The 24,552-nt window shown below is 36.8% G+C and overlaps 1 protein-coding gene across 8 annotated transcripts in view; it reads left to right on the plus strand.

Annotated features, from left to right (window-relative positions):
• LOC131045783 (vacuolar protein-sorting-associated protein 37 homolog 2) overlaps positions 1-24,552 on the plus strand; it is a 98,514-nt gene that overhangs the window by 21,434 nt on the left and 52,528 nt on the right. For all 8 annotated transcript variants that reach the window (XM_057979384.2, XM_057979385.2, XM_057979386.2 and 5 more), the window contains exons 4-6: positions 7,368-7,455; positions 7,560-7,599; positions 7,721-7,767. In XM_057979384.2, coding sequence (XP_057835367.1) covers positions 7,368-7,455; positions 7,560-7,599; positions 7,721-7,767 — 175 coding nt within the window. The remainder of the gene's footprint in view (positions 1-7,367; positions 7,456-7,559; positions 7,600-7,720; positions 7,768-24,552) is intronic.

The raw sequence follows: 24,552 nt of genomic DNA on the forward strand, positions 1-24,552 counted from the left end.
TGTTGTTGAAATAATAGCTAGTTCAGATCAAATATAAGTATTACTTGTATTGGGCTGGACCCAAACGCATTATGTAACTTGTAACCATTAAGGATGTTGATATGTGTATGTAACTTGCAAATATGAGAATTGGGCATGACCCATAATGTAACTTGTGGGTGACTAATTGGCCTATCGGCCTTAGTCACATTAAATGTGCAAAATTAAATATAACTTGTAATTTGATCCGGCCCTATAATGGGCGATGTAACTTGTGGATAGGGCGAACCCTATATTGAACATTGTAACTTGTAAATGCAATGGGGCTGACCCTATATTGGGGCGCCAAGTTTAGGTCATCATATTATTATTAATTGATTATCCTTGTGAGTCGACATAGGATGAATTGGGTGGCTAAGATCACATATATATACAAGATTCACTCATTCATCATTACACACAATGGAAGACATCGAATTACATCTTTGATCAGCATTGAAATTATCCAGTCAGCGAATATAACTACAAGGACAGCAAATTGCATCATAAAGATCAGCGAGCATATCCCTATGGTAGCGAATTCATCTCCAAGAACAACCATTATCATTCATGGTCAGCGAACTGACTCCTTGATCAGCGAATGGTCCTATGATCAGCAACAGCAAATCATGGTCCTATGATCAGCAGCAGCAAATCATCTTCAGTCAAGTATACTGCAGATAAGTTCATCATACTGCTGTGTATATGCTGATGTTCATACTGCTTGAAGTGTTGAAGTAAACTTGTAAAGTCACATATTGATTATTGCCTAATATAAACTGAGATGAATTGGTGGGTTTTTCACCTCCAAGAGGGAGGTTTTCCCAGGGTACTCTTGTGTTCCTGTGTGTTCATTGTGTTATTTCTGATTATTGCTATCAATCTGATCTAAAATTAACATGGTATTAGAGCCAGATTCCTTCTATAAGGCCTAACAGCTTGAAGGAAGAACCTGTACTTCTTGTGCAGATTAGGGCTGAAGAAGTCTACGGTGAATTAGAAAGTTCAACAACAATGTCTGCTTGACAAATTGAAGGCATCGATGGGACGATAGCAAGAATAAGATTTCAGGTGTTCTCATTCCTCTATTCTCAATTGTAGGGTCCACTTGGTTTGGAGATTTGCATCTGATTGCCTTATTGTTATCGGTGTTTTATCTAGTGCACAAGGTTCTCTTGCTTGTTAACTACTTCATCTGAGGGTGCTTTCATATGTCGGTTTGTGCACTTGTTTTTCAGATCTTAGTAATCCTTTTATTCCTTTAAGGGTTGCATAACTATCTTCCTAGGGTTTGTAACAATCACCCTAGTTCGAGCTTTGTTCTAATCCAGTTTGAATTATTGAAGTTAGTATTTGGTTATGCCCTACTCTCTATTTTGAGTATGTTTATCTCTCAACCTATTTGATGTGGTTTGCTATGAATATGTAAAGATCCGAATTGATGCATTGATCTAAATACATCATTGGCACTTAAGATTTCAGCATGTGTATTCAGATATAAAACTAGGAGTATTATGATGGATATAACAGCAAGCACAAATAGGAAGATTGAAAGCTGAATAAAATTATAGGAGATTTAGAAACATGGTACCTTAGTTGAAAACATATAGTGTCCTCTAGTCATTGGTGTGGTAGGCATGTAAAGGTAAGATGCCTTAGTCATCCTATTTAGTATCTATGCTCAATGATGACCCTTCTATCTTCTTCTAATGATACTTGTTGCATAGTTCAGATGCATCATATTCTATCTAAATCTTGAAATGCTTAATAGTCTTGCTGGTGTGTCTCCTAACATCATACGGACTGTAGTCTCTGTTCTATAATAAGGTTGGCATGTAGGACTGGGACTGTGTAACACTTGGTTCTCTTCAGCTCTTCATAAAAGGCTCTCATGTTCTTTGTTATACATTTATTATAACATTGCTCTGCTCTTCTTGTGTAGAGGATTGCCTTTAGCTCTAATGCATTTTCTGTCATGGCTTTCACTATCCTCACATAATATTCATTGTGATATTATCTCTTCAATTTGGGCATACTACCTATTACATTCTTGAAGTAAGTATTCTCTTGATGATGAAACCTAAGATGAATGAGGTATCTAACTTATTGAAGTTGTCTTTTGATCGTAGGCTTGTGCTCAACTATAATGTGTATCTTTTTGAGTGGTTCATACTCATATCTGATTTTATGCATTGGCTGGAAAGAAAATTTGGCTTATATACCTTGCTTATGGATTTTGTAAAATGTTAGATTGTCAAAGTTTTCTGAAGTCATACACTTGCCTTAATTTTCTGATGTGATTAGGCACTGCTAACTCTTTGTTATTCAACTATGGAAAATAATGCTACATTTAAAGAATGTTTTGTAGCTTTACACTATGATTGAAGTTGATCATAAATTGGCAATATCCTTTTGAGCAATCTTGGCATATGTTGTCAATGGTGGAAGTCTAGTTAATAAAGAGATATTTAATCATGTTGATGCTTCTCTTCAAGATATTCTTGAATTACCATGCCTTCAAGCTTAAGAGGGAGCTTAGTTTCTTCACTTGAAGGTATGCCATAATCATAATGATTGTGCTATGGGTCCATTTCGTAAAAGTGAAGTAAGGAAAAGATTGACATTTCTCATCTTTGATTTATGGTAACTTATGTTGGCTGCCTTCCTTGATTGATTCTTATATTATGCAATCTTCATGAGACTTGGTTACCACAATTTTACATTAAGAATCAAGAGGGAGTTCCATATGGAAGTTTTTGAGAAAATATGAAGCTAGATGTGTAGCTCATAGTTAGAAGGAAACATTTGCTCTTGTTGCTAGATATACTAATATTAGAACCATTATAGCTAATGCTGCAAGTTGGAAGTTGGATATAAAGATTGTTTTCTTAATGTTGTCTATATTGAATAACTAGAAGGTTATGAGAATCAAAATAGAGAATCTCATTAAAGAAAAACTCTTTATGGCCTCAAGCAAGCTTCTTGAGCTTGGTATGAGAAGATTGACAAGTATTTGATTAGTTTAGGATCTTGCAAGAATGATGTCGATTCTAACTTTTACTTTAAAAGTATTCAATGGTGAACTACTAATTCTGTTTCTTATATATATGTGGATGATTTATTTCTAACTGTTGGAGATAGTCTCATCATTAGATGTAAGAAAGAATTAGCCACTGAATTTGGAATGAAGGATCTAGGCCTAATGCATTACTGTCTAGGACTAGAAGTATGGCAAAGATCTTATCCTTAGTCAAGAAAATATGTCATTGATATGATGGATTGTAAATCTATGTCTACTCCTATAGAAATTGAGTTTATCTGCAGCTAACTCTAATTTTGCAGATCCATCGGAGTACAGGTAGTTGATTGGATCCTCAATGCATCTAGTGAACACTAGACATAATATTTGTTATGCAGTGAGTGCCCTTTAGGAAGTTCATAAACAAACCTAAGCATGTTCATCTTGTTGCAACCAAGGATATCCTGAGATATTTGCGAGAAACAGTTGGCTACGGGCTGAAGTATCCAATCAACATTGTCATCAGCCTAGAAGGCTACTCAGATTTTGATTGGTCAGGAAGTGTTAGAACACTTCAGGAATTTGCTTCAACTTGAGTTCTGCTCTAATCTCTTGGGTCAGCAGGAATGAGTCCTGATTTGCATTGAGCATTGCTAAAGCTGAGTATGTTGTGAAGCAGTGTGGCTTCACAAAGCTTCTTGCTAGGTTGTTTCGGCAACCTTGGGAACCCTCAGTCATTAATTGTAACAATCAGAATTGTATTGAGATGTTTGTTAATCCTGTGTTTTATGACAGGCCAAAACATGTGAAAACTCATTATCACTATGTTCATGATATGGTACAGAAAGGTGCCATTCAGCTGAATATGTCAACACCGATGAGCAGATTGCAGCTGTTTTCTCGCCAAACCTTTTGTTCGAGTGAAGTTTGTGTGCTTCAGAAAGAGACTTGGAAATTGTGGAGAACACAGCCTTGGCTGAGAGGGAGTCTCAGTCCTAGTTCATGATGTGTATTTATATATTTGTGTGTATTCATTTCTTGCATGTGTGCATAATAAAGTTTTTGGATCCATCCCCGTGGGCAATGCAAGATGGATATCATGGAAAGGTCCATGATGATTTGTTATTTGGCTAGAATCCTCCCTAGCTAAGAGGGAGTGTTGAAATAATAGCTAGTTCGGATCAAATATAAGTATCACTTGTATTGGGTTGGACCCAAACACATTATGTAACTTGTAACCATTAAGGATGTTGATATGTGTATGTAACTTGCAAATATGAAAATTGGGCGTGACCCATAATGTAACTTGTGGGTGACTAATTGGCCTATCGGCCTTAGTCACATTAAATGTGCAAAATTAAATATAACTTGTAATTTGGTCTAGCCCTATAATGGGCAATGTAACTTGTGGATAGGGCTAACCCTATATTGAACATTGTAACTTGTAAATGCAATGGGGCTGACCCTATATTGGGGCGCCAAGTTTAGGTCATCATATTATTATTAATTGATTATCCTTGTGAGCCGACCTAGGATGAATTAGGTGGCTAAGATCACATATATATACAAGATTCACTCATTCATCATTAGACACAATGGAAGACATCGAATTACATCCTTGATCAACAACGAAATTATCTAGTCAACGAATATAACTCCAAGGACAACAAATTGCATCATAAAGATCAGCGAGCATATCCCTATGGCAGCAAATTCTTCTCCAAGAACAGCGAACTAATTCTGGAGCAGCGATTATCATTCATGGTCAGCGAGCTGACTCCTTGATCAGCGAATGGTCCTATGATCAGCAGCAACAAATCATCTTCAGTCAAGTATATTGCAGATAAGTCCGTCATATTGCTGTGTATATGCTGATGTTCATATTGCTTCAAGTGTTGAAGTAAACTTGTAAAGTCACATATTGATTATTGCCTAATATAAACTGAGATTAATTGCTGGGTTTTTCATCTCCAAGAGGGAGGTTTTCCCAGGGTACGCTTGTGTTCTGTGTGTTCATTGTGTTATTTCTGATTATTGCTATCAATCTGATCTAAAATTAACACCTGTTTAGTTTCATCATATGGTTATTTATCAAAAACTGCTATTACATTCGTGATTGTGAAATTTGTCAATTATACTTTGATGTAATGTTGAAAATAAGTTAGCTTTGACGATTGCTGTTCTTGAGTTATAAGTGTTGTACTTTTAACCTTCTCATATTTGCCAAACAATTCTTAATTCTTTTCAAAAAAGCAACACTCAGATCATGTACTTGGCTACCAACTGTTCAACTGTATTACCACTTACCATGTAGTATGAGGTTTTGATGCTATGATATTGCATGGTATACTAGTCATAGTTACACGACTCGAACTTGGTGCAGACCCGACAAGCTGATTTTTGACCTGGACTTGGACTTTTTGCAGACTTGGCAAATTGAAAAAAAAAAATGAAATATAGAAATTTTTAAGGATTTAAAACTTGTATCATGCACCGTTCAATAAATAAACTTTCAAGACAAAATAAAATAATCAAATAGAAGCTAATTTGATCACATACACAAGTATACATCGATCACATGAATATAAAAGCGAATTTTAGTTGAAGAAAACAACATTTTTAGATATATTAAATTGTCAAGTGTTCAAGGTACAAAACTCATGGATTATGATATCCATGGCATATAAAACAAAAATCACAATATGGAGTCATGAACTATGGTAAGAAGGAGCTTGTTCCTTAGACAAACATTACTAGCTCTATGTGGAGCCATGTGCTTTTCTATCTTAGACAAGTTTGCAAATATTGCTATAATATGAGGAGCATTATTTGCGATAGAGTTTGACTTAGCAAACTAGAAGTATAAATGTAATTGATTTACTAGGAATTTAATTGGAAATTTAGTCAAACAAATAAAAACATGTTGGTCATCCATCCAACATGGCCCAAAAAGAGATTCATTTTTTTGTTTTTTAAAACTAGAGGAGAGATTTGGGAATAGCAGCCCCAATGGGGTCAAGGTGCAGCACCCTTTGTGGGGTTCTAGGGGCAATGCTCCCAGTGAGGTCAAGGTGCAATGCCCTAGGCGTGCTCCTCATCATGATACAAGGTTGGGTTGAGGGAAGGAGCCCCAACCAGCAAGCCCAAATTAAAGCCTTTACACCACACAAATTGCCATGGTGCATGCCATTTTTCATAATTTTATCACTAAGCGTCCCCTGAAAGTCTGCCATACCCTTCAAAAATGTTTGACTTTCATGCTTTTATGTTTAAGCATTTTCAAAATTATATGCTTTTTTTTTTCTAGGTTTTCATAGACTCAATCGAGTCTACCTGCCAGGACTTGTCAAGTTCCTGAGTTTTTCTTTTGACGTGCTTGTCTTAGGACTTGTCGAGTCTATGCGATTCCTAGCGAGTCTTGTAGCATTGATACTAGTACAGCTTGAGTGGGCCTAAGTAAAGGTTGTGGACTTCATAGAGACAACATGGGTTTGAATCTAGAGCAGTGTATGGTATATATGGCCACTATGAAAATTTATAAAGAAAATGAAAATAAAAAACCTTTGGATTTCAACAAGGTGTGTCTTCCACACAAAATTGATGTCTCATCTGGCATTGACCTAAAATCTGACCTTTACCTTTATTTTTGCAATTCTTTTAAATCATTTGATGGTCATTTGTAAGTTGAGAAAGTAGTTCATCTGAAGGCTTCAAATAATTAAACTTCATATAGTCTGCTCTGGAATTACATGATACAGAAACAAATACATGAATGAGAGTCCCTAAATTTCCCTTTTATGAGAGTCCTGAAACTTCCCTTTAAAAGTGGTAGAGGAAGCTCTTAATAATTGAGAGATGAAAAATAATTTATAAACAAATAGGGATGCACTTGTGTTGTATAAATTTTTTTCTGCCATCATATTGCTTTCTGCTCAACTTGGTATGGTGAGTTCTTTCTTGGGCATGGAAATCCTTGATTTTCATTTTAGCATTAGCATACCATTCATGCCCATCAATGGCCCCTTCCCCATTGTCTTCTTGGGAACAGAAAAACATGAACAATGTGGAAACAGGAAAACAGAATGATGTTAGCTATTTAAAGTTTACACTAAACTCAAAGATATGATTAAACCATAAATCTTTGGCTGAGAAATTATTTGTTACAAACGTTCTCTACATTCATAAAGGTCTTGTGAATTTTTTTTTTCTTGAAACTAGTTAGGCTTCATGTTTATGATCTTCACACATGCATCTCAAGTGAAAAGGAGCACTGAGAAGTATTTTTATTTTTAATCGATTTCATTAATCACATTGTTTTTGGTTACAACAGCCTGGATGAACTTAATCAGCTTTTGATGGACAAGAAAGCATACAATTTGTTTCTGCATTCTTTGGAACCTGTGAGACATCTTGATTCAGTAAGTAGCAAGACCAGCTTTATTTCTTAATCACTGTTTACCTCAGTAGTGTTTACTGGATATGCATTGAATCTCTTACCTTAACCATGCCATCATGCCTTTAGTTGCGTGGAGAACTTATGAAAGGGCATGCAGACCTGGCGAGTAAGTGTGCTGCTTTACTCCTTGCTTGCTTTGTGGTCAGTCTTTAATCTCCTTCATTTGAAATGTTTCCTTTAGTGATTTCCTTTTTTTTGTTGAATGCGTTTTATCTTATTTTCTGCAGGAAATAACCTTGCCAAGGATTCACAGATTGCAGAGCTCCGGAATCAGGTCAGAATCTAGGGCTTTGATATTAACCCATGTTTTGCATTTTTTGATTTTGCTAGACATTGTGTCTGTTTTTCATATTTATAACTTTGATAATCATCACAATTTGCAATCATTTTGTTACAAGGTTCATGCCATGTTGATATTTGAAAGAGTTTCTGGTCATGTATATAGATTTTTGAATCAACGTCTAGGATTACACTTAGTGATCTATAAGATGAAGAGAAGTATAAAAATTTACAGACATAACTTCTTAAATAGAATGGGAGGAGAAGTACTGAAAAATAGATCAGGAAACAATACAAGTTAAGGCAGGGACACCATTTGAAGATGAAACTCCATATACAATTCCAATTACACCAATACAAAAGGAATTCACAAACCAATTACCCTTATGGTTTGCTTGGGCGTTGACAATACACAAATCAGAAGGTTTGACTCTTTCCAAAACCACGATTGACATAAGATAAAAAAATAATAATAGGGAGGACAAAAAGAAAGAATAGGGTTGACATCTATTGTTATATCTTAATGTAAAGTCCTTGTGTGGACTAAGAATATTGCCACCATTTACATATGGCCACTATGAAAAAATGAAAAAAGGAAAACAACTATTGAATGGCAAAGCCGAGGAAGGGAGACAGATTATTAGAAGAGAAGTAAATGGATGCTATGAATATGGAAAAGCTGAGGAAGAGAGGGATTATTAGAAGATAAGTAAATGAATGCTACGATTATGGAAATAAGCTTCCATTGTACAACTAGCTTTGTATGAAGGCATGGAAATGATATATTATATAGAACATGGACTCTTGTTTTGGTATCCTTCAATGGAGAAGTAAGCTCATTTCAACTGAACTTTCATTAATGTTGGTTTAATGGTACATTGGTGATATGTGTTGTAAACCTATGTGTGAACTATAGAGCCTCTAGTTCCTCAAAAGAGATGCATAGGAAGAGCCATTTCAAATGAACCCTTGAGGCACAAGTCTGGATCTAGGGATTTGTTAGGATAAGGAAGCTTCTCCTATAGAGTGCATGATTGCAAGTAGTTGTGCAAAGCCATTTTGAATGAACCCTTGAGACATAGGTCTGGGTCTAGGGATTTGTGAAGATATAGGGAGCTTCTCCTATATTGTGCATGATTGTAAGTAGTGGCCATTGCTAGGCTTGTTAAGGTTCAAGGCTAGCACTTCTAAATTAAATATATGAATCATTGGCGCCACAATTATTTGTGTTTTAAAACTATAGCATATTAACTACCAATACATATCTTATAGAAAGTACTGCTCTTTATGAGTTCAATGAAAATGATTAGTTCATTTAATAATAAAAAAATGTTGACATTTGAATTAATATTTTACATGCTGTATCTGCAAATGCTACTAGCATACTTATCTGAGATAAATCTATGTAAAAGATGCCAAGATCTATCATTCTTGAGATGCCTTTTTTTTATCAGATTTGTGATATAAATGTATTAGCCGGCTTGCAAATGATATCTCTTGACATCTTTTACGTAGACTTATCTAAGATAGGTATGCTAGTAACAACAACAATATTATAATAATGAAACTATCAAAAATAATATTGCTAATAATTTTTTATTATTTTATTAGTTATAATAATAATAGAAGTATTATTATTAGTTATAATTATATACGTATAATTATTAACAATTTATTAATAGTATTAATTAGCACAAATATCTTTAACACATCTATTTAGAAAAGACTAAGAGATATAAGTCTCAAGCTGTTTTGTTTACTCAAAGAGTAATTTTATTTTACATTAGAACTATTTTTTTGTACTACTTACATAGATGGAGACCAATTTTATTTTATTTATTTAATTTAGACTGCAGGAATCGGGTATAGCACCCCCCTATAAACTGCAGTGCGCCGGGTAAACTTTTTAACGTGACCGGTGATTTTGGCTTGACACGTCCTCCGGTATCACGTGGGTTGGGGGGAGACTAGACCTCGTGACCTCTTGCTTCACTACTGGAAGCTCTTGCCAATCGAGCTAGGCCCCCAACCCAGATCAATTTTATTTTTATTTTACCTTCATTGTTTACTTTATTTTTATTAAAGAGCCATTTTTGGTAATTACTTTTGCACATAACTTTTAATTTTAGTTCCATTCATAATTTCTTTTTTTGTTTTACTTTGAAAAGTGTACTAAATATCATATTTATATGTAACTTTTTAATAATTTTATGTTGGCTATATTTTAAATTTTATGATTTTATTTGTTTATTTAAAAGCTATACATCGGTTGTGTTTTGGTTTTTATGTACATGTAATGATATAAGACTCCTTGATGCCATTGTAAAATAGTTTTCATGCACATGGTAACGATATAAGATTCTTTGATGCCATTGTATAATTCCTCTTGACTTAGCAAATATAATTTTAATTTATTTTTTAATAAATATACAAGCAAAATTGACATTAAGTAGTGTTGATGTGTTTTTCATGCACATGCGAACACAAAATAAAATACCAAGATATCTTATCCTCTCTTGAACAAAGTTTCCCGACTGTTGAAGATCTTGCCGAAGGATCAATCAGTGTAACTCCAAGGTTCTTGTATGTAGGGTCTCTACGTGTGGATAAGCTTCTCGTAGTATGATGTGATTTTGCTGGAATCACAAGGGGACTTACATTCGATGACCTGAGCATCTGATTTGCTTTGGATATCACTGGAACGTGGAATTTCACTAGCCCTTGATTTAAAAAATAAGGAAAAAGGATAAGGGTTGGAATAGGATCTATTTCTAACACTAAGAATGTAAGAGCAATGAATGACCTTTGATGAAATTCTAATTAAGTCTTGCTTTGACATCCTAGGATCATCTCCACAAGATTAATGCGATCTTCTGAAGAAAGCTTTATGATGTTTAGATCACCGCTACAAGCATGGACACCGTCAGGTTGATGCATATCAATGAAGAAGCGATAATTGAAGTTAAGCTTAAGCTGAATGATTCCAGTTGACTACGCAAGGCAAGTCTGCAATCAACAAACCGCTAGTAGTATGGATATACGAATTTCACCGTTGATCATACAAATTCTTTCCATTCACCTAATAACATGAAATCAAATTTGAGAAGTATAGAGACCATGCAAATTGTTGAAACGACCCATAGAATTCACCATTTCTTCAATGAAGTTTACAAGTCTTTTGCAACAATATCTTGGCAACAATCTTTGCCTTCTCTTTCTACTCTATTCTAACTATTTCCTACTCTTTGACTATTCACTATTAACCTTTACAAATGAGGAGACAAGACTTTATATAGAGAACCCTTTACAAACAGACGACTCTAATTGTCTTAGAATCAATGGCTAGGATTACAAGATAGAAACCCTAATTAGGGTTTGTTACAACAAACTTCCTCTAGCCAATGAGAAAATTACATTCCAAGAGTGAGGACCAATAGGAAGCATGGGTAGGTACACCGAAGTTTGTGCTGCCTCCGATAGATTAGATACATTGAATCTGGTCCTGTTGAGGTGGACCAATCCGACCGGAGGAATGATGACTGGGATGCCACCTTGCCTAATTCTTGTGATTTGGTTGATCCTCCTCTATCTTTGATATGATGAATGATGTACTTCCTTTGCTTGACCAGGCTTCCTTATTGTCAAGTCTTCCTTCTCCAGTAGCATATCTCGCCTTGAAGTGCTGGCAAAGCCTTTCTTTGTCATCTTGTGGCAGAATGAGGTCTTGAGGCTAACTTGAACACCCCTAGTCTTCCAACGCTTCAAAGCACCTTGAGTCCTCCCTTTTTGCATGTGGAACGCCCTTGATGATGATGGACTGGAAGAGGTCATCCTTGCCCTGGCCTGGTCTTCTTCCATCTGCAAAACCAACCAAAAGGTGATTAAGGACACATAATGAATTCATTCTAACATAGCATTTCCTACCTTAAATCATCAACAAGAAGACATTAAAATGAAGTTTGCTCAAGATTCTCCCCAGGGACGGGTCCTATAAGAATTTCGCTCTGGACCCTTTGGAAGGGTCAAGAGCGAAATTTGCATTCATGGCCTAAATTCTTCTCACTTTGTGACCATGCTTGCTTGGATGCATGCCTAAGGATCCCTTTAATCTCAACCAATACCAAGTTTGAGATAAAATTGGAGCAAGATTGAGTCTTTAAGGATTTCGCTCTAGACCCTCTGGAAGGGTCAGGAGCGGAATTCTTGTTTAGGCTCAAGTTCTATCACTTCTTCACTCCAAAATGTCTTCCAAGGCAAGCATACACTAGTCTTCTCTCCACCAAGGCCTGGGAATCCATCTCTTGACCTTCATCATGAGCAAATTAGGTGAAATTGAGAATTTCGCTCCGGACCCTTTGGAAGTGTCAGGAGCGAAATTCTTGACTAGCTTGTTTTCCTTCACCTATGTCTACTCTTTTCACTTTTCATACCTGGACTTCCATTCTTGAATCCTTCTCTCAACATGGCAAAACTTGCTTGACCCTCAAAATGGCTAGAAAGGAGAATTTCGCTAAGAATCATGGCCAGGGACAGGACCTATTTAGGATTTCACCTTGGACCCTTTGGAAGGGTTAGGAGCGAAATCCTTGTCCTAGCTCAAAATCTTCGTTTTTGGTGGCCAAAATCCATCCAAGGGCAATCCTAGGGGTAACTCCCAACTTCTCTCACCTTGGTCTAGGCTTGGCTTGGCACAAATTTTGGAAGATAGAATAGGTTTTAGGATTTTCGCTCTGGACCCTTTGGAAGGGTCAAGAGCGAAATCCTTGCTCTTGAGCTTATTCCTTCATTCTTCCATTTCAATTCACCTCAAAGGCCAAGAAAACGTTACTCCATTCCTATCTAGGCCATAAGAACCAAAAGTTTGATTTGTTTTGAAGGGGAAATAGGTGATCCTAGGAATTTCGCTCTAGACCCTTTGGAAGGGTCAGGAGTGAAATCCTAGTTTTTGCTTAATTCCTTCATATTTGTTGATTATTAGCAACCCAAAGTTATGCCCAAGGACATCTCCAATCCTAATTCACCTTGACCCACACTAGACTTGGCACAAAACTGAGAGAAAAGAGTGGTTTTGTGAAATTTCGCTCTGGACCCTTTGGAAGGGTCAGGAGCGAAATTCCAACTCTAGGCTTGACTCTTCCTCTTTTCAACTCCAATCTTCTCTAGAAGGCAAAAATACATCACTCTTTACCCAAGGAACAAGGTTTGTAGCCTAAGCAAGGGAGCAAATGAGGTTTATAAAGAATTTCGCTCTGGACCCTTTGGAAGGGTCAGGAGCGAATTCATCCTTTAGGCAAAATCTTCATCTTTCAATGTTTTCAACCACTTCTCAAGGCAAGAACATATCAATCCACCTTCCAACATGCCTTAGAAACCAACACTTGGCCAAAACTAGGAAGGAAATGAGAGCTATGGGGATTTTCGCTCTGGACCCTTTGGAATGGTTAGGAGCGAAATCCTCATTCTTGGTTAATTTTCCACTCCATTCATCCAATTCTTCCTCAAATGTGACCAATTCAACTTCCTTCCACCCTAATCAAGGCAATCCACCATCAAACTAGCTCCAGACAAGGCCAACCTAGGGCTTGAGGCAAAAAAGAAGGTCAAATGGAGGATTTCGCTCTGGACCCTTTGGAAGGGTCTGGAGTGAAATTCTCCTTCCAGGTTGATTTCCATCATTTTATTGCTTCAAACCTTCTCACCGAGGCAAATATGCATTCAAGTCCCCCAAATCATTCTTTAGAAGCTCCAAACTTGGTCAAGTTAAAGAGCAAAATAGAGAAAAAATGAATTTCGCTCTGGACCCTTTGGAAGGGTTTGGAGAAATTTTTTCCTTCTAGGCTCATTTTCACTTTCTTCCTCCCTTCTTTGGCTTGGATATAACTCATTAGGCTTCTCCTGATCATCCTCTAGTCCAAGTTAGCATTCACTTCAAGGTTTTGTGAAGACTAAAGGGTCTTGTATGAATTTCGCTCTAGACCCTTTGGAAGGGTCAGGAGCGAAATTCCTCCTTATGCTCAAATCCTGACTTCATTTTCATATTTCTTCACTCCAAATAAGTGTTTTTCCCTCAATAATGCCTGGGAATGAGTTAGTTCTAAGTTTGGATCAAAGTAGAATGTCCTATAGAGGAATTTGCTTTGGACCCTTTGGAAGGGTCAGGAGCGAAATTTGACATTTTGGACTCTCTGTTAGGATTCATATATGGAATATAACATTTAAGTATAAGAAGGAAATGTCACTTATACTTTAAGTTATATTCCATATATACTGTCAGGATGTTTGAGAGTGGTTTCGGACCTCTAGAAGTTATAATGCAAAATCTAGTTTATGGAGGATTCTTCAATTTTCCAGACTTAGTCAAATTTCAGGATTAGGATGACATTCCAGACTTAGCCAAATTTCAGGACATTTGAGGATTAGGATGACATTCCAGACTTCATCACTCACCAATTTGACTTAACTCAGACCTTCAAAGATGATATTCACTCACCAAGCTTCATTGACCTCAAACTCAAACAAGACACAATTAGCAACAAGAGCAAAACTTTGTCCTAAGGAAGACTTTCAAAGATGACCCTAACCCGGAGCATCCACTGACTCACCTCCTCTAGCTAAAACAGAGCCTGCTATCTTAGTGATCCCTCTGGCAACACTCAACATGCAAAGGCTAATAGACAAAACCCTAAAAGACCTAGAAAAACAAACCCCAGAAAGCAAAAAGTAGGGGTCCCCATTTGCAATGGGGCGATGTGTGAATACATCACAACAAGTAGTGATTCGCCCCAAATCCTATATATATATATATATTTGTTTGTAACCTAAAATAAGAATTAAGTTTAGATTACCATAAAGCATCAATGGTAGAGAACTTAGTGTGTGTGCATTCCAACTTGTGCCTCCTTTCATACACGCAAACAACATGACTGCAAAGAAGGGGACATGAGGCTGTGGGATATAATGCTAGATTATATTGACTGGGATGCTTCCACTTCTTAACCTGTTGCATTTGAGGAGCTAAATAGCAAACACATTTTTAGTGTGACCAATAGTGGCACTGCTTGTGGTTCTTGAAATCTTCCTATGTCCATTATGATGATGATATTTTGGAAGATCCATTTGCCATTTGAAACTTGATTGTTGGGATTGACATTATTATTTTAATAATAAAGTTTGAACAATGAATATTTTATGATACTTATATATTGAATAATAAATACAAATTAATTGTTTTTTTATGTACCTTTGTATTTATTGACCTATTTTTTAAATAGGATATGCTTGTAACACTCTTCATTTGGACAATGCCTTTTCTGCCATTATTGGTAATCCCCCAATTTTTTGTTGTGTAGCATTATTTGACAGGTCAACATTGGCAGATGGGAGTGGAGTCATACATTAGCTATTTGGCATGTTCACAATGCATCTTGAATGCTAGATAGTTAGTGTCCCTAAATATAGCCATCAATGTGTCCTGATGGCTGGATAGACATAATCATCTTCAAAATGGCACACAACTATCCAACCATCAAGATGCACAAATGGCCCTCCCCAAATGATGTGTCATCATTAGGATCTATAGCTCTCTAGTGTAACTCTGTTCGTAGCAGCAAAAGTCATTGATTATGTTTGATTTTTTGAAACATTGTATATAGTTTGCAGGTTGACTTTGATTTTTGAAATTATTAGTTTGTAGTCTTGCTCTATGCAGTAGGCATTGAACATAAATGAAGTAATCTATATTCCAAAATTCATGGGGTAAAATCTGATTTTTATTTTCTCTCTATTTATTTATGCAATTAAAATACCTTTAAATTTGAAAAACAACAGGTTTTTCTTTTTTTTTTTCTTTGCATTTTTTGAAAAAATCTTTTTTTTTTGGTTTGCTAACTTATTCCTAGGAATGTTTTTTGCTATGATTTTTTGAATTAATGTCTTGCTGAGAAAATCAGCAGAAAGTCAATGCCTAACTTGAACTTGATCAAACTCAACAAATTTGGAAAACTAATCAGTTTTTCATAACTCCTGATTCTAGGAAGGATCATGTGTTTGGAAAGATAAAATGGCATGGTGACTTGGGAAGCATAGGGGTGAATGATTGTGTATAGGGACTTGAATTTTGAGGCTGCCTTTCGCAGTGTTGCATGTTTGTGGAGTCTTCATGATTGAAATGCGTATATCATTTTACCATTGATGTTTTGAGCTTCATACTATAAGTACATCTACAAGGTTATGGCAATTTGAAACCAAGGAATGTGAGCAAATGTATAAGGGTAGAGATGACTATATATCATAGAAGCAAAAAAAATCCAAAAAATCGTGATTATACCGGATTTTTTGCGAATTGTTTTATGAGCAACCCCCCTCACCTCCCCCCCCCTCCCCACCTCTTCCCCCACCAAAACAAAGATCTTGTTTTTCTAAAAAACCATTAATATTAATTTTCAATGATTTTTTTGCATAAAAATCACGTTTCAATTGTGTCTGAAACCTTAAGCAATCTCTCGCCAACTTATGAAACCCTCAAAAACCCTTAAAATGGTGATATGTTTTATGAATAAAGCAGTTGCGTGACATTCTTAGGTAATGACTGCAAACGGGAGCTCGTTGGGACATGCATAGAAGGTGGGACTATGTGCAAACTTGTAGGGAGTCGAAAGGCAGTGCCTTTGAGTTAAAGGTAGGTGATTTTTTTTCATGACCCCAAATAGGTCATAATAACAACACTCATAGTCATTCATAAAGGGGTTCATAAAATTGTCTTAATTGATAAGACTTCACAGTTTTCTTAAGACAAACTATAGGGGTGTTCTTGCTGGGAGTCGATGAAGCTTATGGTGGAATAAAGTATTTACAATAAAATTAATACGTGCTACCATTATCATATAGCAGCGATTTAATAAATGTCAAGGAGCAAAGTTAATTATTATTAAGGAGTAGCGATTTATTCATGACAATTTCATTAATACATGGAGCGATTTAAGAGAGTAGTTAATATTGCCAAGGGTGGTCATTTTGTATAAGACCGAGTAGTAATTAATGGAAAGGCAGCGCTATAACATATTGATGCTGACCATACCATAAGAGTAGCAGACATAGCATAAAGGAAAATCGCTTTGATGCAAGACTTGATGATTTTCCCAATCTGAGGTCTATACCAGTGATCCACCATAGTCTATCACATAGCAAATGAGTGAAGGATTAACAAGTTCGATAGGAGATTAGTTAAGGCAAGGTAATTCTAAGGTGTGTGATAGATGAAGGATCAAAGGACACGAAGTCAAAGGACAGCCCTCTTTTAAACTGTTGCTAATAAGAAGAGTCATGCCTCTTCACTCGATGAGGGGATATAAATGAAGATCGACCTCCAAAGAATAAGCATCATCGAATATCACATAAATTACAATCATCAAACATCAGCGAATCACACAAACACCATCAGATCGAACAACAATAAGAGATCAGATCCATAAGATAAAAGCAGCGATCAAGGAGATAGATTCTAGTATCTTAGATTATTATTATTAAAACCAGTACTCTGTATAACTATAACTTGTGTGAAACTCCATCTTGTAGGAAGGGCCTGAGGTGTAAGAGGTGGGAGATAAGAGGGCCACGTAAGTAGGCCGTCTGGACAAGAGGGCACTTACATAGAAGAGCCAAGGAACCCCCTTACAAGCTTTGCCCAACTCCACAAGATGGCACCTGTCAGTAGGAAGATGAGACATTGATGGGGAAAGTAGATACAAGCCGCCAAGCAAGCAAAGAGGGCTTTAGAAGACATCCACTCTTGGGCTTAGTGTAGAAATGGCTTCATGCGGACCTATCATGTCTCTTCCTCCAAAACCTAATATGCATGTATAATAATATTATTGGTAGTATGTAATGCAATGTGATCTTGTCTAACTCTAATTATTAAATATGCACACACACACATATATTGTATATGTTTTGTATGTTGATTACAAGATTTTAATTTCCCAAACTTGGACTCGGCTCAGACTCAGCAAGGCCGACTCAACTCGTGACTCGGCTATGACTCGGCAAAATAAAAAAAACCCTTGAAATTAAGAGATTTTTAATGATTTAAAACTTGTTTCATGCACCCATTATTGAATAAAGCCCAATTATAATGTGTGCTAGCTTGTTATACCATGAAAGGCATGCTGGTAGAGTATCTACTTGTTTGGGGCTTTTGTTTAGTATTTTCTTTGGCCAAATTGAAATTCTGGGAGCACCAACATGAGACATCATGAACATCTTCACTTGGAAACTTTAAGGAGTGCTTGTGTATGCTAGCATTAAATAGTGTGCTTGTTGAACTTAGGTTTTACCTTGGGACTATAGTTGACCTTGGTCTTTCTTGGACCTCTTAGTTTTTGGGATATATATATGTTGGATGGAAGGGGGAATTGTGAGGCCAAAAGGGTTTGAAAATATGCTCCTCAGAGACATGTCCCTTGCCAAAAATAACCTTGTGCCCCATAGGGGGATTTTTTGGGATGTAGGGACAGGTAGGAAATGTCCCCAATTCACCCCCTTTTTTCAAAATTTTAAGAAACATCCCTGTTGTGAGGTACTCACACATTGCCCCATTGCAAATGGGGACCCCCACTTTTTGCTTTCTAGGGTTAGCTCTTTTAGTTTTGTTGTTGGTCATTTTAGTGTCTTAGCCTTTGCATTGAAGGGATTGAGTTTCTCAAAGGTCATCAAGTTAGGCGGATCTCCTCAAGGTGGAGTGAAGGAGGTCAGGTCAGTTGAGTGATTAGGGGTTATTTAGATATTCCTAGGGTTTTTGTGTACTATCTGGTCATGCTTCAAGTTGCTAAATCAAACCTTGGTTGAATGCATAGTGTCCTCCTAGCTCCCGTCCCTTACATCAAGGTCAGAGCGAACTTGCCTTAGAAGTATGGAATGCCATCCTGATCTTGAAATGGCCTGAAATTTGACTAATTTGAAGGATCCTCCAAAAACTAGATTTTGCATTATAACTCATGGAGGTCCGAAACCACTCTCAAACATCTTGACAATATATATGGAATATAACTTGAAGTATAAGAAAGAGAAAAGACATAAGGAAGTGCCACTTATACTAACCAATAGGAAATATTTGTTGCATTTGTGATTCTAGGGCAAATTCAAGGGAAAATTAGGAAGGGGACATTACAAATGGTATCTGAGCATCGTTCCTGCTAGCTTGCGGGACAAACCTACTTAATCTTCGTACAATTAGGGTTAACAATTCTTAAGTAGATTAATATTAAATAGGCCAACATTGCACTTCTATATGTGTGTGCCTTTCAAATGTATGCTTAATGCCAGGCGTGTATTTATATGGCTTCATGCCCTATGTGTATTTATACTTCATGCCTTATGCATGTTTATATGTACTACCTCATGCCTTAGGTGTTTCATGTGTATACTTCGCTTAATGTGCTACATGTATGCTTCATGCCTTAAGTGTATTCATGTGTATACTTCATGCTTTATGCACTACGTGTATTCACATGTATGTTTGATGCCTTATATGTATTCATGTGTATACTTCATGCTTTACACATTACGTGTATTTATATGTTTGCTTCATGGTTATGAAAATGCTACATGATTGAGGCCCTATAAGAGTTCTCAATTACATAAAACCTTTCTAAATTGTTTTAAGTTGTAGACATTGATTAGTCTAAATAGAAAACTCACGGTAATAGTTCCCACAAATTAAATTTCCAAAACCAAGTGAAAACAATTAGAAGGTCCTCATTACTTAAAGTTTGGTTCAACAGAGGATCTAACTCCTCAAAACATGTTACAACAATTCTTAACAAAACTATAATCAATCCCAAAAGCTATAATAACATAGTCAAGTACATAAGTGTTGATGTGTGTTTTATGCACGATTGAACACAAATAAAATACCAAAGTATTTTACCCTGTCTTGAACAAAATCACCTCAGATGCTAAATATCTGATCAACTAAGATGATTCCAAGGTTTCTATGGTCAATTCTTGACATGTGGGTAACTTAATGGCCGACGTGATTTGCTGTTTTCACTTGGGGACTTACACAATTTTTCTTAACAATATCAAACTCATTCATGAATGGACATGGGTTGCTAATGGTTTCAAAATATTTTGCAATTATAGCTCTTGATCTAATCTAACAAAGATTTTCAAATAAAATGCAAAAGGATGAGGGTTTAGAAGTTCTATTCTAAAACCTAGAATGCAAGATGTAGTAAATGATTCAATGAAATTCAACTAGGCAAGGTTTCACCATCAAAGAACAATTCAACACATGCTTGGTGCAATCATCTAAGGTAAAGTTATAGATGTTCAAATTATCACCATCAACATCAATACCATCAAGGCAATGCATACCAATGTACGTGCAATAATTGAAGTTAAGCTCAATTCAAATTCCAGTTGACTACACAAGGTGAACTTACAATCAACAAGAAGTTATTGGTATGGATTATACAAATTTCATTCAAATGCATTCAACACTTCTTTCATCCAATCTAAAATACTTGAAAACAAATCTAACCTAAATTTGGAGGCAATGAGAACCACAAATGTATACAAAATCTAAACACAACCAACAAACTTCAATGATTTGTATTCAAACTTGCAACATGTAGACGACAATTCTCAAAAATATCTCCCTTACAAATGAGAGGCAAATGGGTTTATATAGAGTCTCAAATGAAATGAATGGCCAAGATTCATTTAGAATCAAGGTCCAAGATCTTGCCAACACTACCCTAAAATAACCCTAATTAGGGTTTTGTTGATGTGTTTTTCATGCACATGCGAACACAGAATAAAATACCATAAGTATCTTATCCTCTCTTGAACAAAGTTATTCGAATGCTGAAGATTTGCCTAAGGATCAATCGAAATAACTCCAAGGCTCTTATATGTAGGGTCTCTATGTGTGGATAAGCTCTTGTGGTATGATGTGATTATGCTGGATTCATAAGGGGACTTACGTTTGTATGCCTGAAAGCTTGATTTGCTGGAACTCAAGTTCTATCTACTCACCGGGGAGAATAAAGAAATAGCAAAAGGTGTAGGGTTTAGAGAGTCTAATCTAGGACCTAGAATGTAAGAATATAGATGAATGACTAGGTGGAGTCCTACTGGGCTAGGTCTCACCATCAAACTGAACAATTTGGCACCAACTCAGTGCAATCTTCTAAGTAACGCTTCAAATATGTTCAAACCATTACACCATCAGACACTGATCACCATTCAAGTTAATGCATGAATAATGTACGTATAACAATTCGAGATTAAGCTCATTCAATGCCAGTTGACCACGCAAGGCGCACTTACAATTAGTAAGAGGCTAGTGGTATGGACTAGGCAGATTCCACACGAGTACATTCAACAACTTCCTCCATTCAATCTAATCATTTACCATCTATTATGAAGATTCAACAAGAAACCATGCACATTGCAAAGGGATAACATATTTCACCATATCTTCAATGAAAATGGAATGTTTTACAATTAAGGCAACAATTTCTTGCCTTCTCCTCCTACTTTACTCTAATCACTATCTAAGCTTCTATTCTTCTATCCTATTCTAACCACTATTCACTATTCTAACCACTATTAACCTTTACAAATGAAGAGCCAAAGCTTTATATAGAGAGCTCTTTACATTTCAATGGATCTGATTGATTAACAATCAATGGCTAGGATTTCAAGATGAAAACCCTAATTAGGGTTTGTTACAACAAACTCCTTTAGCCAATGAGAAAATTACATTTAATGCATGAGAACCAATAGGAAACAGGGGTAGGTACATCGGAGTTTGTGCCTTCGTGTATAAGCGTGATTCATCGAATTTGGACATGTTGATGTGGACCTTTCTGACTGGAGGAACAGTGACTGGGATGCCACCTTGTCTTGCGTTTGTGCTTGGTCAAGGAATGTTGTATCTCTTGATATTCAATGTGATAATGATGAGAAGCTAACTTTGATTAACTCTTTTGGAACTATCTGCTTCTTCAACGTACCCTTGCATTGACCTTGGTTGATCCTCTTTCATCCTTATACTTGATGAATGGGGTATATTTTCTTTGACTTTCTTGTGTTTGATGAGGCTTCTTCAGAATCAAGTCATTCCTTCTTCTCTATCATCTTTTGATTTCTCCATGTGATAGAATGAGGTTCTTGAGGATGGTTAGCTCCATTGCTTGCAATTCCTTGAACACTTGAAGTCTTTAACATTTTTAGTCTTCTTCCATGCACTTAAGATGTCCTTGATGATGATGAGGTTTGAAGAGGTCGTCCTTGTCCTTGCTTGATCTTCTTCCAACTTGGTCTTGTAGATTTGCAAACCAAACAAAAGATGGTGTCAAGCACATATGATATATTCATCCTAACATGGTATTTCTCACTTCAAACCATCAACAAGAAGGCATTAGGATCAATTTCACTCTGGACCCTTTGGAAGGACAGGACCTATAATGGAATTTCGCTCTGGACCCTTTGGAAGGATAGGACCTATAATGAAAATTTCGCTTTGGACCCCTTGGAAGGACATGAGCTATACTGAAAATTCGCTTTGGACCCTTTGGAAGGACATGATCTATACTAAAAATTCACTCTGGACCCTTTGGAAGGACAAGACCTATAATGAAAATTCGCTTTTGGACCCTTTGGAAGGACAGGACCTATAATGAAAATTCGCTCTGGACCCTTTGGAAGGACAAGACCTATAATGAAATTCACTCTGGACCCTTTGGAAGGACAGGACCTATACTGAAAATTCGCTCTAGACCCTTTGGAAGGACATGACCTATAATGAAAATTCGTTTTGGACCCTTTGGAAGGACAGGACCTATATTGAAAATTCGCTTTGGACCCTTTGGAAGGACAGGACCTCTATTGAAAATTCGCTCTGGACCCTTTGGAAGGACAAGACCTATAATGAAAATTCGCTCTGGAACCTTTGGAAGGACAGGACCTATAATGAAAATTCGCTCAGGACCGAATTTGGCATTTTGCTCAATTTACCTCACATTTCTCATGATCTTGTCTTTAGATTTGACCTTTGAATCCTTCTCACATCAAGATCATGTTAATTTGCCTTCAAATCTACTCAAAGAGGGATTCATTCAATTGTTTGAGGTGAAGAATTAGCCTTTTCAAGAATTTCGCCTTGATACCTTTGGAAGGTACATGTCCCTCTAAGAATTTCGCTCTGGACCCTTTGAGAGGGTCAGGAGCGAATTTACTCCTTTAAGCTCAATTCACACTCCTTTTCACTTAGCTTCATCTTAGACTTGACTTTTGAATCCTTTTCTCACCATAACCAAGTCAATTTGTCCTCAATTTGGCTCAAAATGAGATCGATTCAATGTTTTAGGTGAGATTGGAGGTCCCCTTAAGGATTTCGCTCTTGTACCCTTGGAAGGGCCAGGAGCGAAATTGAGGCATTAGGCTTGGATGTCACTCAAATATTCATTCTTTCACCTTTATCCACATTGCCCTAGCTTTAGCTCATGCTAGGAAATCACTCTAAGGGGTTTTCTTGCTCAAAAGCTAAGGTCAAACATCAAGTTTTACAAATTCGTTTGTGTCCCTTAGAGAGGTACATGACCTTCTAATGAAATTCGCTCTGGACCCTTTGGAAGGGTCAAGAGCGAATTTGTCAAGTTTGCTCAAATTCTCCATATTTCATCACTTCACCTTGTTTGAATTCACTTCAAGGGCATGTACGAATCAAGTCCCCTTCACTCAAGACATAGAATCATGAATTTGATCCAAATAAGGGGCAAGAACGTGATCTTGGAGAAATTCGTTTTGGTACCTTTGGAAGGTACAGGAGCGAATTTGACTTTTTGGCTCAATTTTCAGCATCCAATCCTGTTTGAATTCGCTCACAAGGCATAGATAGGTCAATCTTCATTCAATCAAGGCATAGGAGCAAGATTTTTTATCTAAGTTAGGTCCAAGAGAGGAGATCTAAGGAAATTCGCTCCTGTCCCTTTGGAAGGGTCAGGAGCGAATTTAGCATTTTAGCTCAAATTCTTAACCTTTATCATTCAATCTTGTTTCCAATTCATTCTTAAGGCATGTACACATCAATCCTCCCTTGATCATTTCATAGTAACAAAGATTTTGACCCAAACAAGGAGCAAATAGGTTTTTTAAGAAAATTCGCTCCTGACCCTTTGGAAGGGTCCTGAGTGAATTTGGCTTTAGAGCTCAAATTCTTCACACTTCCTTGCTCAACTTTCTGTCAACTCACCTTCAAAGGCATGGATAGATCATTTTCTCTCTCCCTCAAACCATGGGAAGAAGGTTCATGATCCAAACTAGGGGCAAGAGAAGAATCTAAGGAAATTCGCTCCTATCCCTTTGGAAGGGTCAGGAGCGAATTTTGCAATAATGCTCAAATTCTTGACTTTCTCTCCAAATTACCAAGTCAAAGTTTGTCCAAAGGCATCCCCAAGGGTGAATTCATGCCAATCTCTCTCAATTAATCATTCTAGAGTGGGATTTCATCCAAATTAGGAGGGCAAAGGGAGTTTAGGAGGAATTCGCTCCTATACCTTTGGAAGGGTCGGGAGCGAATTTGGAAGATAGGCTTAGCTTTCTCTTCATCTTGTAAAAGGACTTCATCAAACTAAGTGAAGAAATCTTTAACTCCCTCCATTCTCTCCTTCATGATTGCACTTGATCTTTACTTCATCATCCTAATCAAGACTTAACCCCAAAACTAGACCAAGGCCAGACCTAAAGAGGGCTTTCAAAGAGGCCTTGACCTGGA

Source organism: Cryptomeria japonica, chromosome 5 (genome assembly GCF_030272615.1).
Source record: "Cryptomeria japonica chromosome 5, Sugi_1.0, whole genome shotgun sequence".
NCBI lineage: Eukaryota > Viridiplantae > Streptophyta > Pinopsida > Cupressales > Cupressaceae > Cryptomeria > Cryptomeria japonica.